The 18,079-nt window shown below is 48.2% G+C and overlaps 2 protein-coding genes across 2 annotated transcripts; one reads left to right on the top strand and one right to left on the bottom strand.

Moving 5' to 3' along the window:
* Positions 1-3,000: 3,000 nt before the first annotated feature.
* Positions 3,001-9,921, bottom strand: SURF2 (surfeit 2). The gene is made up of 6 exons (XM_073314039.1): positions 9,706-9,921; positions 7,979-8,133; positions 7,647-7,750; positions 5,226-5,411; positions 4,102-4,277; positions 3,001-3,106 (listed from the first exon to the last, which is right to left on the bottom strand). Exons 1-6 carry the CDS (start codon positions 9,781-9,783, stop codon positions 3,023-3,025), a joined length of 783 nt encoding a protein of 260 aa, XP_073170140.1. The 5' UTR covers positions 9,784-9,921; the 3' UTR covers positions 3,001-3,022.
* A 45-nt stretch (positions 9,922-9,966) lies between these two features.
* Positions 9,967-17,073, top strand: SURF1 (SURF1 cytochrome c oxidase assembly factor). Its single transcript, XM_073314035.1, has 9 exons — positions 9,967-10,091; positions 11,661-11,742; positions 12,186-12,313; positions 12,754-12,836; positions 13,873-14,064; positions 14,442-14,514; positions 14,929-15,091; positions 15,886-15,967; positions 16,375-17,073. The coding sequence occupies exons 1-9, from the start codon at positions 10,044-10,046 to the stop codon at positions 16,439-16,441; spliced, it is 918 nt and encodes a 305-aa protein (XP_073170136.1). The 5' UTR covers positions 9,967-10,043; the 3' UTR covers positions 16,442-17,073.
* Positions 17,074-18,079: the final 1,006 nt, after the last annotated feature.

The raw sequence follows: 18,079 nt of genomic DNA, 5'->3' as shown, positions 1-18,079 counted from the left end.
GTGTGCTGTTTGGTTATTTTTTCTGTTTCCTTTTTAACTCTAACAAGTGAATACCACATTCCCCTCAGAACTAAAACGCCTCTGGGTATATAAAATCCAGCTGCTGGTTAGAGCATTGTTTGTACAATTGGAGAGTTATGCTAAGAAGACATTGGTTTTAAAAATTACAGTATTCTCTACCCAGGTCTGAGCAAGGGGAAGGCCCTTCCACACCCGGAGGGAGGGAGGGGAAAAAGAGAATGTCAGAAGCAGCTGCATCCTTCTCTAGGTGAGGAAAGAGATGGTTTTATTCATCAAATGTCTCATTTCTGTTCCTGAGCGGAACAAGGGGGTAGTGGTGTTTATATTGCTTTAAAGATTTCAGTAAGATGGGGGGGTGGATTAGTGGGAAGGCTCTCAAGACAGATTTCATTTTAAAAGGTGCTGTGCCAAAATCAATCCTTTTCAGCATTTTCCACCCACCAACAAAGGGGAGCAAGCCAGGCAGTGATTCAGAGACAGCTCCTTTCAGCAACCAACCACCATTTATCTAAATGTGGCTCCAGGTTCTTTCAATGTGAGCAGTAACTGTTGGAACCAATATTTGCAGAGCTGTGAAAGACCCTGTTCCTGGCATTGAAAGGCAAAAGCTCAAATGGTTAGCATTTCATAATGCATGCAGGTCCGCATCACCTCACCAGTGGGTTCAGAGCAGTGTCTGATCTTCCAGCCTAGAGCACCCTTTGCTTTCTTGATCCATTGCTGCCAGTCTCTCTTGTACATGCAAACTCTTTTTTTTTTTTCCCCACTGTGCAACAGCAGGTACAGAACTCTCAAGGGAAAAGCACGTGCTCTAGCATCCCAGTACAGACACTCATGGGCTGGGGGAGAGAATGCTTTCCTGAACAGGCTCCATTGTTCCTGTATTAAACAGTATGCAAAAATCAGCTGTATGATGCCTTACTGCACTGATTCTCAGTTCTGTGTCTCAAATGGCATCTGCCTCATTTTTGACAGTAGTAGCTAAGACTTCTAGTGAGTAGAACATACTTGACAGTGTCTTAATGGCTAGGGGAGGTACCTTATGCATTTTAACTCTCTGCTGTGCATTTCGCTCAGAGAGGAAATAATCCTTTAGTGTAAGTGGGTTGAAAGGAAACAGAGGTCCTGACTTTGCCCCATCAGCGTAATCTCTTCTTTCACCTCACATTCATCCCTGCTGGGAAGGGGCATTTTAGCCTCTGCTAGTGGCCTAAATTGGTGGGATGGGTTTGCTCGTTTTTTTGGTTGGTCTTATTGACTTGGACTCTGTGAGACACTTGCCCTGTGACCTTAACTAGCAGCTCAGCAGGCTAACTGCCCTGGTTTCCTGCATCAATGGCTCCCTTCACCGTAGCTGCTTACATCTCCACTTTGAAGAGCAGCCCAGCTCATCATCTCCAGCAGGCAGCCAGCTCCTGGGCTTTCCTCCCCAAGGAATGCTGCTAAGCCCATTGACCTGGACAGCGCACTCTTGCCTTTACCCTGGAAAACAGGATTCTCAGCAGCTGGTGATAAATAGAAAAGCCTCCAAGAATGTTCAGCCACTTACACTGCTCGTAAGGGAGAATGGCCTCTGTAGTGATAGAGGGCACTATCACTGGAGAGATTTCTTAAATTAATTTGAGAGCAAGAGGGTTTAATAGTTATCCTGTGCGCCCCCCCCCCCCCCCCTACCCCCAGCAGGTTTTGTAGGAAAGGTTTTTGCCTCAGCTGCTCTTGCAGTGCCTGTGTCTTCATTGTGCAGGAAATGAGATCTTTCAGCTTCCTCCTGATGTTCAATACATAAAAGATATGACTGACTTTCACACTGCAGTTACAACAGGCAACTGTTTAGAATACACACATGCTCCTTAGCTGCAGCAATATTCTCTTCCAAACATTCTAGCTGCTGTGGGCAATTCAAGTATTTATAAGTGAATAGGTAGAAACAGCTCTTGTAACTACCCCTTAATTAGCTTCCTTAGGGTTAATCCCCTCATTCTGCCCAGCTAAGGAGCTTGATCACTTCAGAAGAGGGACTGTTTAATATTTCAGACACTAACTGATACAAAAAAAGGAGTACTTGTGGCACCTTAGAGACTAACATTTATTTGGGCACAAGCTGGGTTAAAACAAACCCACAGGAAATTCCTCTCTCCTGGAGAGGCTGCCTGCAGCCCCATAGGAAGTTCAGGCATCACAAAATAGATGTTCCCCTTTAGGAAAGGGGAATGTTACTAGCCATTTGCAGCAGGGATCTTGCAAGTAAAGTACAACATCAGCAGTAAGGAGAGGGCTTGTTTTTAAATACACTGCTCTCTTCCTACCAGTACCCTACCCAAACTGACTTTTTAGCCAACGTGTCCTTTGCAAGAGGGCTAGCTGTTTCTCACATGCGCTGCTGTACCACATATCTCCCAGAACTGATGCAGTGACTTCTCTAACAGTTGGAATGCTCTCTCAAAGGCAGGATGTAATCTACCAATTGGCTTTGCAAAGTGTTCTGAGTTCACTTTTTTTTTTGTTTTGCTTTATGTGGAAAGAGAAATAAGTATAAACTCTCATTTTATGCTGTATTTTGTATCTTAGTTGTGTTTGAAAATGTTTTGATTTTTGGAAACCATCAAAATAAAACTATGGCATCTTTGTTGTATCCAGCTTGAGCGCACAGTTGGTGACCCTTCAGGGATGGTGTTCCCTGGTTAACACTTGGTATTAATATCCTCTGTGTAGCAGATTCCTGGGTGTTGTGAAGTGGAATAAAAATGACACCCCTTTCAGCAAAAAATAAGGCACCCAATCATTGGTATCTCAGTCAGAGCTTGGGGATGCCTCAAGAATCAACCCTTAACCCATTTGTGCTCCAGCTTACTAAAGCCCCCTCCCCATCAGAAACAGATGGTTGGAATCTGACAACGGGGCAGGCTTTTCAGTAGGACTTGTGCCACCCTGCCCCATTTAGACAACAACACTGCCACATAACTACCTCCAGCCAACTAGTGTTTCATACTTATAGAAAAGTTTATTTTCTATTGGCTGCTTTCCTGAAGCTTTTGGGTTTTCGATGGTGACTCTTAAATTTCTTCTTTAAGGAATTCAACTGTGGCTGTGGAGAGAGAGAAATTGCACTGTCTTTCCAAGAACCTCTGCATGTGTCCAGGGTTAGAATGCTCGCACAAAGCATCACACCAAACTTCTTGTTTTTCAAGTTGAGAGTGTCCATACAATCCCAGTCCTAGTTACTGAGGACACAGGGCCAGTTAGAGACAAGACTTGACTTCCAGCTCCCCTCAGCCCTTGTATAAGATCTACAAACAACATCCCCTCCCTTTCTCCCAACAAATACAGTGTCTGTACCAAATGCTCCTCATAGAACTGAGCCATAAAATACTGCAGATCCTGTTCTTCCCCGGGTAGAGGAAGGGAGACAAGGAGGAAATCTACCTCCTCCCCTCTGAGTTGTCTTCTAGAATCATCCTTTTAATCAGCAATGATGTTCCTGAAACCCAGACCACTTTACACAGTCAGGGCCTGAACATGCATTCCTGCTGTTTTCCAAACACACAAGGACTGCAGGATCAGGACTAAAATGTCTGCTCCTGTGAAGAGATTCCACAGGCAGAATCAGGAACACTGAGAAAGGGTAAAGGGGGCAACTTGATAGGGTTTAAATCCTATCAACCTTTTCATTCTAAAGGAGACTGATTAAGGAGGGAGTAGTGGATGTAATTTTAGGACCTAAAGGACACTTCTGTCTCCTTGGCCTAAGATTCCCACTCCTGGGGCAGCAAGCAGTAGGATTCAAACCAGGACTAGACATTTGTATGGGTAATAATATCCCCAGTTACTCTAGCCAGGATACAAGTTCACTAAAGGATAGAAACCCAATACTTCAGGATCTAAGCCAGTCACGAGACTTCCAGGGTCAGGAGGAAACATCCCCTGAAAGGTGAGCCCATCTTGCATCGGCCCCTCTCACAGACAGGAGAGGGGATGGATCATTGGTCTAATCATGCAGTACATCCTCACACACAGAGGCTCACCTCTGATTCTGCAAACACTCTCCCTTGATGTGGCTGTGCATGGCAGCACAGCACTCACCTTTCCCCTTTTGTTGCCAGCTCGTCTGGTCTCGTCCATCTTTTCACTCTCCTCTCCATTCATGCTGCTGTTTTCCTCTGCAGGCTTGGCCCCATCTTCCTCACTGTCTGTCACAAAGTCATCACCACCTTCCCTGTCTCCTTGCACCACCGGCCTTTTTTCTGGGAAAAGCTCAGCTAAAACACAAAGTAAGGCCCAACTTGGGATCAGATTCCTCTGCCTACTGCTTTGACTTAGCCCTTACTCCAATGGCTTCCCAGGCAACTTTCTTAAAGGTGTTTCATCAGCAAAGGCACTGGAGGTTGCAAAACTGAAGCACCAAATTCCAGTCCTTTTATCAGCAATAGCTGAATATCCCCGACAGCTGGGCAGCACATTACTACCAAGACACCAGGAAGACAAATATAACCCCCGTATTTCAGTAGTAAGTGTCCAGTACCCTTATTAGCCCAGCTACAGGGGATATTTAGCAGACATACTCCAGTAGCCTTACAACCCCACCTCTCCTCCAGTCTTTTTTAGACAGGAACTTAATAGAATTCACCCTACCTGGTAGGAAATCCTCTGCAGGGTGGGAGGGATTGTAGGCTCCAGGACTGTTCTGGGAAAGGCAGAGGAGTGCATGTCGCCTGTGAGCATACAGGTTCCGGCAGGTCCTGTGCTGACAAGTGCTTCTCCCCTTGTATGATCTCAGTCTTGGTGGCGATTCAGTGAAAATTGGCATTTAATGCTCAGGATCTGGAGATTCCCCACCCACTCTGGATTCTGTGTTTAGGAATCACCACCTTCCCACATACATGTTGTACGTGCCACGTGTTCCTCCTGCTGGCATTACACCAGTAAAATCATTGGCTGGATCCAGTCCTGCTGCTGCCCTCTAATGCTAGCAGGAAGGAAACGCTACATCTCTTTTCCTACAATTTTGTTCTTTTCTGTTAGCAACCAACAATAAATTATCTCCAGGCATCCCTCCCCCATGCTGCTAACGAAGTTTAAATTGACATTAAATTGAGTTGGCTTTGTGGCTTCCCAGCGGGTAGCCAACTAGGAAGAGGAGGAGCCAGGGAATAGAAACTGAGAGCACCCCTTTAAGACAGTCAGAAAACACAAAAGCTCTTGCTCACATGGGTACAGGTCGCTCATGCTATCATCTGTGTCATCTTCTTCCTCTTCACTGGACATAGGCTCCCAAAATTCTCCCTTTCTGCGGGGCTGCCTGCTCCCCTCGGCCTGGTCATCTCGTCGCCGCTGTCTCTTCTGCAGGAGGCAGGCAGGGACGTACTCCACGCCCTCCTTCTGGCACTCCTCATCTAAAAACAAACCAGGCAGGGCTCATTCACAAATAATGCAAATGGTTCAAGAATTTGGTGGTCTCGTTAAGAACAGAATGGACTAGAAGCAGAGCACAGTGCTAGGCAGCACGTCAGAAATGCAAACAGCATCTATGAGCAGATCTAGAGGGACTTTAAGCAGACCTAGGGAGCCTAAGATTTTGTCACGCTGCCCATATTTCGGTTTCTAGCAGCAGCAAAGGGGGTGTGTGTTTACTGTTTGTGAAAGGTGCCCTGCAGACTGGAGTCCACTGAGGAAGTACAGCACGAGCAACACCAATGCCAGCTTCCCACACACACTGCCCCAACTCTCACTGGGAGATCCCTACGAGAGCTGCAGTGTAGTTCAGTCTTCCTGGTCCATTCAAAACTTGGCTTATCTGATGAGAATGCCAATAGTACCTACAGATACTGTAACTGCAGGGGAGATGTTTTATATGAGGTGGCTGCTTGCTCACCAGAACCTGGACTGGGATATGCCAGCTCACTTCATACATGCCATCAAGCAGCCAACAGATGCTGACATTTAGTCACTGCTGACCTGGGCAGGATCTGAAGACCAGTAATCTGCAACCTCCAGTACCTTTGCTGATGAAACATAACTATGTCAAGAGCCAGACACAGTTAGTCTTGAGAATGACTTGAAGTCTTAACACAATTCCCCACAGATAGGAGCTGTTATGCAGGTTTGCATTAGTGAGGCCCAAGAAGTTCACAAACTGTGGTGTGCAGATAGGTGGCTAGTCACTTGGTACCAGTTCCTCCCCATTTCCAGCTGGTAAGTTGTACTTAAGGGTGTTAGGGGGCTTATTCCTTCACCCACTTACTTCCCTGGTCCTTCTCGCATGAACAGAGAGCAACAATACCCGAAGTCCAAAGGTGCAAACAATTCGATGTTTATTGGGGTGAACTTCCAGCAAGCATGATTCCAGTTTCCTTCCTTAGTATCCTCCTTCCCAGCTCTGACACCACAGAGCCTTACACCTGTATCCCTGTTCCCATTCCTACCCTTAGCCAAACATGATTCCAACTTCCTTACTCCCATTCCCTGTTCCCATTTCCCCCTTTAGCAAAACATGATTCCAATTTTCTTACCCCCATTCCCTGTTCCCATCTCCCCCGCACACCCACCCCTCCCACCCACACCCACTTCCTCACTGACTACAGATTATATAGTAAAACTTGAGTTCCGCTTAGCTATACCTTAATCAATCATTTTCCTGAAATTTAACTAACCAATCCTAACATATTGTAACATGATTATGTAACCAATTATATCCCACCACCTTAATTAGTTTACACCCAGCAAAATTAATTATACAGCAGACAGGAACAATCACAGAACCAGAGAGATTATACAGACAAACAATAGCAAAGTGGGAACTATAATGACAAAACAATACAGAAGTGAGGATTTCACATCCCAGCTATTGATAAGTGAGTTCTTGCCAGACAGGATGCTATCAAACTAAGTTTCCTTTTACATTTTCTAGGCACTTCCCTTTCTCTGGAGGTGATAGGAATACAATCCTGTCCTGATAAGTGCCTAACAGCCCAATAGCACCTTATTTCAATGTGACTAGTTTGGAATGTGAGGATGTGACTGTTCGCTTCCCAGCTTATGGCTGCCTCTGCTGCTTAGCCAAAGGTCTTAGCCTAAGAACAGGGCCTCAGACCATCACAGTAAGAGAAGGCCCTTACACCAGCAGATAGTGATTTTGATTCTTTCTTTTATACCTCTATAATTAGCCAAGTGATAAGAATACACCTAAATTCTTAAAGTACAGGCCTTTGCAGACTGGCCTGAATATCTTTATCCTAACAAAGGGCAGCTAAAAAAATATTAAATAATTTCCTAATTACATTTTTGGTGCAAGTAACAATTGCCACAGGGACATTACGAGATCACAAATGGAAGGAAACATGTCTACAAGGCAATCCCTGAATTAAAGTGTGACCTACGCTATTGGAAAGTTTGAGAATCCCTACTTTAAAGTAGACACTCCAATTTGTTCACTATAGGAAACCATTGCTTTCTACTTTTGAAGTCACCCTTCCTTCCTGGCTGGGGGAAGCATGCAGGAGCACTGCTCTGTATTACTGCCATGCTGCAGAACGATTTCCAAACACTCTACACATGCATAGCAGGAGAGCACGTTAAAAGGTCAGAAAGGGAAGAGAAAAAACACAGCAGAAGACGATAGAGCCACTTACATTTTTTCAGCGCTCTCTGATAGCGCCTTCCTTGGACATGACGCAGCACATGCTCTGGAAGCCTGTTGATGTGCCTGAGAGTGAGCTTGCAAAACAGCTGGTGGCTAGAGAAGAAAAACCAGACATGCAGTTTAGTAAAATTATTATATAAAAGAAATGAAAGTCTCTCACCTCTAAGCGGCCAGTTCAGAGTCAAAAGCTGCTTTATAAATGCTTTTCCAGCCCACTGGATGGATACCTACTTAAACACTCAGGCATCACTCCCCCATTGGCCATACAATTAACAATAGCAAGAGCTCCATGTGAACATTAAGGAAGAAACAGACACGCACGGATTCTTAGTACTGGGCACAATGTGTGGCTCGAATTCGCTGTAGTCAAATGCTCTTGCGGTCTTTATCAGTCTCAGATACTTCTTGCCACTAGTATAAGCTTGCAGCTCTGGCATCCGACATGGCAGCTCGTGACCTGTCAACCTGCATTTTACCTGAGCAGCCAAAAAGGAGAGAAGAAAACAGCCTATTGGAGCACTGCAAGGGCCCCTGTGATACTCTGGCTCTTTCCAGGCTAGGCATAAAGGTCTCTAACTCCTCTTCCCCGGCTCCAGACACCCCCAAGCAACCTTCCCTGCGGTTTACATCATTTTGGTCCCCAAAACCCCACCCCTAACAGAGCAAGGGGCAGGGGTAGCAGACCCCTCCCCTGCCCACCCTGTGGGCCCTGTCTGCTGGGCTGGTATCCAGAGGTGCAGGCAGGGAGATCTGTGCTCCCCTTCATGAGCGCTGCACCACCCTCCCCCTGGCTAACACTTCCTCTGACTTGGAGATCCCCCCACCCCCGGACTGGGGTCCGCCCCTGGGCTGCTCGCCTCAGCCCACCCCCCCTCCATCCCTGGGACTGCCCCCCTTCTGCCCCAGGCCACTCACCTCAGCCCGCTCCCCCTCCATCCCTGGGACTGCCCCCTCCCCGCCCCCCGGCCACTCGCCTCAGCCCACCCCCCCTCCCCCTCCGGGCCACTCGCCTCAGCCCGCCCCCCCTCCACCCCTGGGAGTACCCCCTCCCCCCCGGGCCACTCGCCTCAGCCCGCCCCCCTCCACCCCTGGGACTGCCCCCTCCCCCCCGGGCCACTCGCCTCAGCCCGCCCCCCCTCCACCCCTGGGAGTACCCCCTCCCCCCCGGGCCACTCGCCTCAGCCCGCCCCCCCTCCACCCCTGGGAGTACCCCCTCCCCCCCGGGCCACTCGCCTCAGCCCGCCCCCCCTCCACCCCTGGGACTGCCCCCTCCCCCCCGGGCCACTCGCCTCAGCCCGCCCCCCCTCCACCCCTGGGACTGCCCCCTCCCCCCCGGGCCACTCGCTTCAGCCCGCCCCCCCTCCACCCCTGGGACTGCCCCCTCCCCCCCGGGCCACTCGCCTCAGCCCGCCCCCCCTCCACCCCTGGGAGTACCCCCTCCCCCCCGGGCCACTCGCCTCAGCCCGCCCCCCTCCACCCCTGGGACTGCCCCCTCCCCCCCGGGCCACTCGCCTCAGCCCGCCCCCCCCTCCACCCCTGGGAGTACCCCCTCCCCCCCGGGCCACTCGCCTCAGCCCGCCCCCCCTCCACCCCTGGGACTGCCCCCTCCCCCCCGGGCCACTCGCCTCAGCCCGCCCCCCCTCCACCCCTGGGACTGCCCCCTCCCCCCCGGGCCACTCGCCTCAGCCCGCCCCCCCTCCACCCCTGGGACTGCCCCCTCCCCCCCGGGCCACTCGCCTCAGCCCGCCCCCCCTCCACCCCTGGGACTGCCCCCTCCCCCCCGGGCCACTCGCCTCAGCCCGCCCCCCCTCCACCCCTGGGACTGCCCCCTCCCCCCCGGGCCACTCGCCTCAGCCCGCCCCCCCTCCACCCCTGGGACTGCCCCCTCCCCCCCGGGCCGCTCGCCTCAGCCCGCCCCCCCTCCACCCCTGGGACTGCCCCCCCCGGGCCGCTCGCCTCAGCCCGCCCCCCCTCCACCCCTGGGACTGCCCCCCCCCGGGTCCCCCGCCTCACCCCGCCCCCGGGACTGGCCCCCCCGGGCCACTTGCCTTATTGCCCGGCTCGACGAGGCGCAGCACCGGGTGCTGCTGTAGGAAGCGCTGAACCTCCGCGGGCACCTCGCACATGATGGCGCTGGAGGGTGGCGGAGCCCGGCCGCCTCCTGCTCCGCCCCGGCCCCCACGTGGGGGCAGCCGGCCAGCCTAGGCCCCGGCCCACGCCGGAAGTCAGGGAACCCCGGAGGCTCCGGGAGCCGGAACCATAGAGAGCAGCGGCCGGCCGGCCGGCCGGACACCCCCGACTTCCGGTGGGAGCCGGAAGAGGAAGCAGCGGAGGCGGGGCGGAAGAGCCGGGGAGCGGTGCCCCGCTGCTGCTCGCTGGGGCCGCTATGGCCGGCTGGGGCCGGTTGCTGCCGCTGCGCAAGGCCAGCTACCAGGTAGGAGCCCGGGGCCCCCCTTCCCCGGCCGGGGCCCCCAACTGCGGTGGGGCCGGGGCTTGCCCGGGCTGCCCGGTGAGGCGCAGGCCACCCCGCGCTCCGCTGCCAGGCTGGGCCAGGGGCCTGAGCGCTGTGTCAGGCCGCCTGCCCCTCGCTCCTGCCGCGAACGGTGTCGGGGAGGGAGGGAGCGCTGGTACCCGGCCAGGCCTCTCCTCGCCCTGTCGCGGGGGCTCGGGGGCAAGGTGGCCATGGGCTTGATCTGTGCTGTTAGGTTGGGTGTATCTAGTCTGTGGGCCCCCAGGGGTGTCAGGCCGGGGGAAGGGGTGTAGGTAGGTGGGGGTGTGGGGGGTGTTTATTATGAAAGATACGCTGCTTGTTTCCAGCTGGGGTACTCTGAACAGAGAGGTCTCAAAAACGGAGTGAGGCTCGCTAAAATATCCCACTGAAACACAATTGGGGAGGAGGGGTACATTCATCACAAAAGGGAGCGTGTATAACGACTGCTGTAAATGAAATCCCCGTCTGTCTGGTCTCTTAAACAGCACCCAGAACTCTAGTCCCTTCTAAAACCGTCTAAGGATACATTAGGTTATATTAGACGTGTTAAATATTGCATTATTGTCAATAGCACTGTGTGCCTCCAAAGTGCTTAGTTAATGTTCCAGGCTTCATGTAAGCTTAGGCTGAACACATCCTGGTTGGTCTGCTTGCGCCTGCAGTCACTGCACCACTTCTGGAGATTACTCATTTTTGTCAGTTAGACATTGAGCTTGTGAGATGACTGAAGGACATAGATAAATGGGACATCTTGTGTCAGGGATTAAGCCATCCAGTAGTGTCCAAATCCAAATGAAGCTAGTTCTAAAATACTGACCAATAACGACTGACAGCTGTCAATCTGTTATTAATCAACATGATGATGTTGGTAGGGGACAAAGTATCTGAGTCTGGCCATGTCTGTTAGATGGTAATATGCCAACTGATTTAATGAAGCTCAAAAGTTATGAGGTACCAGAACTCTGGTGGCATTTATAGCAAGGAGATGTTCCCAATCATGTTAAGAAACAGCATCCTAATTTGTTCTATCTGATTTCTAATACAGAATAACATGAAGGTAAAGAGCAGTCATAATTGAACTATATTCCTACAATTGAAATTTGATTTTAAATTCTTTGTTTTGTAATCTAAATCAGAATGAGTTAGGGATGATGGTTCAAAGGAGATCTACAATACCTTTTCCCCAGCAAATAAAATCTTATAAGGTCACTGTGACAACGATTATCATGTGGGGCCAATTGCAAAGCAGAGCAGCTACAACAGGGGTTCTCAGACTCGGGGTCGGGACCCCTCAGGGGGTCACAAGGTTATTACATGGGGGGGTCATGAGCTGTCAACCTCCACCCCAAACCACGCTTTGCCTCCACCATTTATAATGGTGTTAAATATATTAAAAAGTGTTTTTAATTTATAAGGGGGGGTCACACTTAGAGACTTGCTATGTGAAAGGGGTCACAAGTAAAAAAAAGTTTAAGAGCCACTGGGCTACAAGATGTCTCTCATTTTGTTTAGATATCAAACTGTTTGGTCAGAAGAAATTTTTTTGGATATTCTCTTATTAAAGCACATTCTGGTCTGGTTCAGCAAAATAAAGGTAAGGGAGAATTTTTTGGGTCCTACTCAGTTTGTCTGATTCCAGAAGGTGTTGTATTTTGAGCAGCCATGTACCTGTGCTTCATTGCAACAATATTTGGTATGAGGAGAGTGAAAAGAGGAATAGCTTCTGCTTTGGTAGTGGGTAATTTATTTTATTTTAAATGTATTAGGATTCAATGTAATTAAAAGGCTATTGTCATAAATAGAGTTCTTTCACCCACCTCAAGGAATGCAGGGAAGATTAACTAATTATAAAGCTCTCTGAAGATGAAAATCTCCAAGTGTCCTATTAATAGATACCTCATATAATGTAAATAAAATAGCTGACTAGCATTAAGCCAGTAGAATGGTAGCTTTGGAGCATGTTCACCTTCCATTTCTGATGGGGCAAACCCTGCAGGAATTTAGCTGGGTCCTGTTTCTCATTTTAATGTATTCCAGAGATTTGCTTGAGACCCTGCAGATGTGGAAGTTCCACAGCAGCTTCTGCTAAATCTGAAGAGGATGTCTTATTCAAGTGGGGCCTTTTACTGATCCCCCTCACCACATTTTGTCTTGGTACATGGCAGGTAAATACCACCATTTCATTCTCCTGAGATATCTGAGCACTTAGGAAGGAGTGGAAACTGTTCAGGATGGTGCGTGGCCTAACTCAAAGACATGGCCCTCTTAAGTGGCAACACAGAGGGTGGCCAACCCCCAAATTTGACCCCCCCCCTTTTTTTTTTTTTTCTTTGTGTCTGTTGGCAAATTCCATGCAAGTTTGAGGATGGGAGATTCATTTTCCTTAAACCTATGTTTTAGTACTCTTTTTTTCTCCCTAAAATGTAGTGGTCTCACTTTTCAAATCACAGGCTTTCCTGTAATAGACCAATGTGACCCATGATGGAGGAAAAAATCCTGATGATGATATGGAGTTCCCTCCCCAAATTGCAAGAACTCATTATAAACAGCTCCCATATATATGACACTGCTGTGCACTACTACTTGTGCGTTTGTGCATTCCCAGGTTCAGCGTCGGAAGTGGAAGCTAAAATTGATAGCAGATTTGGAGTCAAGAGTTGCGTCAGAGCCCGTTCCTCTGCCTATAGAGTAAGTGTGAGAGTTGGGATGCTACTGTTTGTTTATGTAGCTCCAACTATGTGCTAGGAACTTTAGACATAATCCTCATCCCCAGGGGCTTACTAGATGACATACAAATGAAGGGATGCCACAAAAAACAATGTGAACAAGAAGGGAAGGAAGGTAAATGTCATGTTAGTTCCATTATTTTAAATAGGGACTGGGAGCACGTCGCTGGGAGAGGCATCATGCAGTGCCATAAATATACGCAGTACTTTTAAAGACTTGCAAAAAGGCAAGGTCTCTGTCTTGTAGAGTTTGCAGTATAATTCAGACAAGTATGATGCACAGGATGACCACTCCGGGGCAGGAAGCTATTGGAGGTATTGCTGGGGATGAGATCCATAGAAGGGACAGTGTTTAGGATTCGATCCAAAGACCACTGAAGTCAATGGAAAGATTCCCATTGATTTCAGAGGGCCTTGGATCATGCCCTCAGTACCTGGGTTCTGGCCGAGCATGGAAACCGTTTGTCAGATGGAGGAAAGCGGTGTGGGAGAAGGGTTCTGTTAGATCACATGGCCATCCAATACTGAGTGTGAAAACACTCCCAGTTTGTGCAAATTCGGGGATTGAGACAGGAAGGGAAATCTCTCCTGTTGATTTGGCATCTATGTGCTGTGTTAGCAGGAAGCAGACCCTCCTCCTCTCTGACTGGTGTTTGCCTAGCTGGGACACATAAAAGTGTTTGGGTGCAAGTGGCATGGAAGAGACTCAACTGATTTATGCATCTGTGAATGCACTCAGAATACTACTGACTGATCTTACTGTGAATTGATGTAACCTTTTCTCTTGTGCTACTAAATTATGAAGCCAGCTGTTTATCTCAAGGGCATTCTCTCCTGCCCCCCCCCCCCTATTTCCACTGTTGCTGGTGCCTTCTTTGCTTTACTTGCCACCTTGCAAATTCGTCCATGGGGGAATAACAGGAGGAAGGAGATAAATCCTAAATGAAATTATGGAACTCACTGCATCTTTCATCTCCGTGCATCATGTTTCCCTGCAGCCCCATGGAGCTAAAGGAACTGGAGTACAGGTCTGTAAAGGCCCGAGGGTATTTCGACCACTCCAAGGAGCTCTATATTTTGCCACGTTCATTGGTGGATCCTGAACGAGAATCCAGAGAAGCTGGACGGCTGACATCCAACCCAGAGAGTGGAGCAAATGTCATTACTCCCTTCTACTGCACAGATCTAGGGTATGTTCAGATACTAACCAGAGAATCGTGTGTATTACTGCTGTGCTACAGCCAGGCACCTGAAACTCTGAAGCATGTGTTGCTTCCTCCTCCCTTCCAAAGATTGAATTGCAGCAGCTGGACTTGTATAAATCATTCTTTTCCCCTTATAAGAATCTTCCTGATAACCAGTAGGGCCACTGAGCCTTGACTCCAAATTGTTGATTACAGTGGGTTTTAAATACATTTAACAGGCTAAAAAAAAGTGGCCACCAAACGCCTGGCTTGCTAACCTCCTTGGTAGGTAGTTCAGGAAGTAGAGGAAGGTGATGGGAGTTCTGCTTTTGCTTGTGAAGGACTTTTTCTTTTCTTCTCTCTGTTTTTATATGTAACTGTAGGATCACAATTCTAGTCAATCGAGGATTTGTCCCTAAAAAGAAGGTGAAACCAGAGACCAGACTGAAAGGACAGGTAAGAGGAATAGCGTAAAGCCTCACTAGTTAGAGTTCTGCTGGGACTGTCTGGGAGAAGCTGTTCATATGCCAAGTAAGACCACTAGATGCGTTTGGCACCATAGTAGGTCACATGACTATTCAATATCTTGAAGTGGACGGATACACTGTACTACTCAAAGCAGGTGGAGTTTTTCTCCCCTTTGGCTTGAATGAATGTAGTGCTCTTTAAAATGAGAAACTGATACTGATCTGCCTATTCCTCTGCTACACATCTCTGTCTTAACCTGCGGCACCATCAGTTCTCCCCTCTGTGGGCCTTGGATGGTGCTGGAGTTTTATGACCCAGATAAATATTCACCAGGGCCCAAGGGAATTTTGGAAAGGTATAAGCTGCAAAGAAATCTGCTGTTTTTTTGTTCCCTTCCTTTAGATCCGAGACGAAATAGACCTTGTTGGAGTGGTGAGGCTGTCGGAAACCCGGAAGCCTTTTGTGCCTGAAAACAACATAGAAAAGAACCGCTGGCATTACCGTGACCTGGAGGCTATGGCGAGGGTGACTGGCGCTGAGCCCATCTTTATCGATGCAGATTTCAGTAAGACAAAGGGGAATCTAGCTCTTTGTCTATCTTTTGTCCAATCTACATGGACCTATCTCCTCCTCAGTTTGAGAGTGGCCTAGTGTGTCTCTTGCCCTGAAATCTGTAATACCTGTGGGAGGCAGAGGAGTCCTAGTGCAGTGACTGACAGAAGTACTTTGCTTATTTTTCTTAGTGTAGAAATATTAATTTGCTAACTGGCTTAGACTTTAGTGCATTTCTCTAGAGACTTACCTCAGGCATTTCAAGACAGTAGGCGGGGCAGACAGGTATTGCACCTCTATCTTTGTTTCCTGTATTTTGCCAAGTTTAGTATCTTGAATAAGATTACCAGCACTGCAGAATGACAGCTCAGTATACAAAGGTGCATGAGAATTCTATGTTCTCACCTCCATTCCTATAGCAAGGGGCCAAGCCAGCACCCACAGAGAGATAAGAGCACCTGTTTCATGTGGCTGGGCTCAAGAAGGAAAACAGCACCTGTTATAGAATGCTGCTGCTACAGCAAAAATATGTTTTATATTCACCATTGAGCTCCCAGGGAAGAGTCAACTCTACAGCTGCAGTAGGTTTTGCAAATAACTCAAGAAACTTGTAGGCACAGTGGGTAATAGGATGGGGAGATACTGACTCCATTGTAGTTCTGATTCTAGAACAGTCATGTGCGATGCAGACTATTAATTTATATTACCATAGCCCCAGTCATAGACCAAGACCCCATTGTGCTTGGTGTTGTACAAACACTATTCTTTAAGCCTGTTTTAATCTGTGGCACCATATTGCACTTATAGGGAGCACAGTCCCAGGGGGACCCATTGGAGGCCAGACAAGAGTGACCTTGAGGAATGAACATATGCAGTACATAATTACCTGGTAAGCCTGCATTTACTATTACTTTAAGCTTCCAGAGTTTAAATTGGCTGACTTACTTAAGCTTCCAGAGTTTAAATTGGCTGACTTATGCAACACTGGGAGGACTGAAAGTGAGGGAGTTAACAGCATTGACTCGAAAATATCTGGCTTTCCTACTGCTTCGCTTTATGGCCTGTGACAAGTCACTTAAGGAAATGGAGGCCCAGAAAGGCTATCTGTAAAATGAGTTCTTTTAAGGCCTAATGTATGGAAAATACGTGGAGATCTGTGCATGGTAGATGCTCCAGTAATCCAAGCTGCAGCTACAGAGCAGTATATAATATTGTCTGCCAGCCCTCCCCCTTTAAAATCACCCGCTGAAACTGTCTTGTTCCCTTTCTGACTGACTCTTCCATTCCCATTTGCAGGTATGGCTTATGTGCTGCAACATCCTACATGTGGTACAAAAAGTTCATACAAAAAATACCCCTCTGAGAGAAGGCCCCCTATGGGTCTTTCCTTGATGCAACACATACAAGACCTCAAGCTCTCAGAAGACCCACAGAGAAGAAACTGGCCTGACTGTGAAAGAACCAAATTCACAAATTGCAAGTTTCATTTGAGTCTTCATCCCAAGCTGGCTCTGGCCTATCAAATGCTTGTTGTGGCTATGCTGCTCTGTAAATCAATGCAGCTAGTGAATGACCATAAAACTGCTGATCAGCTTCTGTAAAAGAAATCTGTAAAGCCAGATGTTCTAGCATCTTGAGTCTGGCCACTCCCTGGAAATTGGTTGTAGCTGCTTCTTGGAAGCATTGAGCCATGGTTGTGTAGGGCTTATGCTATCACTGCCTTGCCTGTTTTTGCATAAGGTGGGGAAGAAATATTTTCAAATTGATTACTACTTTCACCTGGTGTAGGTGATAATTCAGGAAATGGTTTATCAATCACAAGGAGGTATGAGGTACAACTTGAGTACTTCTGTCATGATTGTGGAAACTATTAGAAATACCTCTCAAAGTTCACTCATGATCCAATGAATCAGGTCCTCTGGATTGTTTTATTAAAGAATGCACTTTACAGGGGAAGGTTTGCAGATGAGGAAATAAAGGGCTCTTTGTACATGTGGTCTTTTGCTCTGTGTATATCTGAACCAAGAACTCACCATGTCTTATCAGCTAGGAGATATTAGATCCTCTGCACTTAAGCTTCCTTAACTTAATGGGGTAGGTGCTATAATACTAATAGTTGAGGTAGCCCTGGCATTACCCTGAAAGTGTCTATGCCCCACCAGTGCTGACTAAGGGGTTCTTTCATCTATCTCACCTTTGGGGCCCATTCTGGTAGATATGGTCTGGGCATGCCTAAACCTACACAAGGAGTGGGGGAAGGATGCACCCCTTAACCTTTAGGCTAGTAGCTACAATATCTGTGCAGGATACACAGGTTCAGGCCCCCCCTGTAAAGGCAAAGAGTAACTAACTTCCTTTGAGAGGCGGGGCTTAAGTAACACAAGTTTTGTAGTGGCTAACTTACACATACTGGCTTTTATGAATCCCATTCTTTGGTAGCTAGGCTCCCTCTACAATATTCAGAGTGTTAAGTGCTAAACTCTAGGTTGTGAACAGCAGTTGGCTAGTTCTGCACCTTAGACAGGGCTTCCTTTATATTAACTGATAAAAGCCTAGCTACAAAAAAAGTGAGTCAGCATTTATCCAATGACCACCAAAAACAGCTACCTCTGTCTAAGAGCTTGCCCACACAAAGCTATAATGCATACTACAGCAGTGGGATTTCTAAAGCACGCTAACAGTTCCCTAGTGCTAGTTGAAAGAGTACTACACTAAAATGCACAAGTAAAGGTTACTCATTCCAGTAGTACATACTGTACATTCGTTACATGTACAAAGAGCTACTCTTGAGGGCACTCTGCCAAAAACTAAAAATTCTGCACACTTTAAAATTCCGCAAATTTTGTCAAATAAACATGGAGGCTTCAATAGAGCATTGGGGAGCACAGGCCACTGGCTCCATAGAGGGGGGGGAAGACCACTGTGCAGCTCCCAAACATGGAGGGATTGAGGTGTGGGTTGAGAGGGTTCTACATGGGGCAATCTGGGTGCAGGTGGTTCA

This window comes from Lepidochelys kempii, chromosome 16, assembly GCF_965140265.1.
Source record: "Lepidochelys kempii isolate rLepKem1 chromosome 16, rLepKem1.hap2, whole genome shotgun sequence".
In the NCBI taxonomy this organism is placed as follows: Eukaryota; Metazoa; Chordata; order Testudines; family Cheloniidae; genus Lepidochelys; species Lepidochelys kempii.
This window is presented reverse-complemented; position numbering and strand designations above follow the sequence as displayed.

Coding starts and splice junctions, on each gene's coding strand:
- SURF1 (XM_073314035.1), top strand. CDS start 10,044: ATGGCCGGCTGGGGCCGGTTGCTGCCGCTGCGCAAGGCCAGCTACCAG. Junction 12,837..13,872: donor CCCGTTCCTCTGCCTATAGA/GTAAGTGTGAGA, acceptor GTTTCCCTGCAG/CCCCATGGAGCTAAAGGAAC. Junction 15,092..15,885: donor CTTTATCGATGCAGATTTCA/GTAAGACAAAGG, acceptor TTGCACTTATAG/GGAGCACAGTCCCAGGGGGA.
- SURF2 (XM_073314039.1), bottom strand. CDS start 9,783: ATGTGCGAGGTGCCCGCGGAGGTTCAGCGCTTCCTACAGCAGCACCCG. Junction 8,134..9,705: donor TCGTCGAGCCGGGCAATAAG/GCAAGTGGCCCG, acceptor TTGGCTGCTCAG/GTAAAATGCAGGTTGACAGG. Junction 5,412..7,646: donor TCAGAGAGCGCTGAAAAAAT/GTAAGTGGCTCT, acceptor GTTTGTTTTTAG/ATGAGGAGTGCCAGAAGGAG.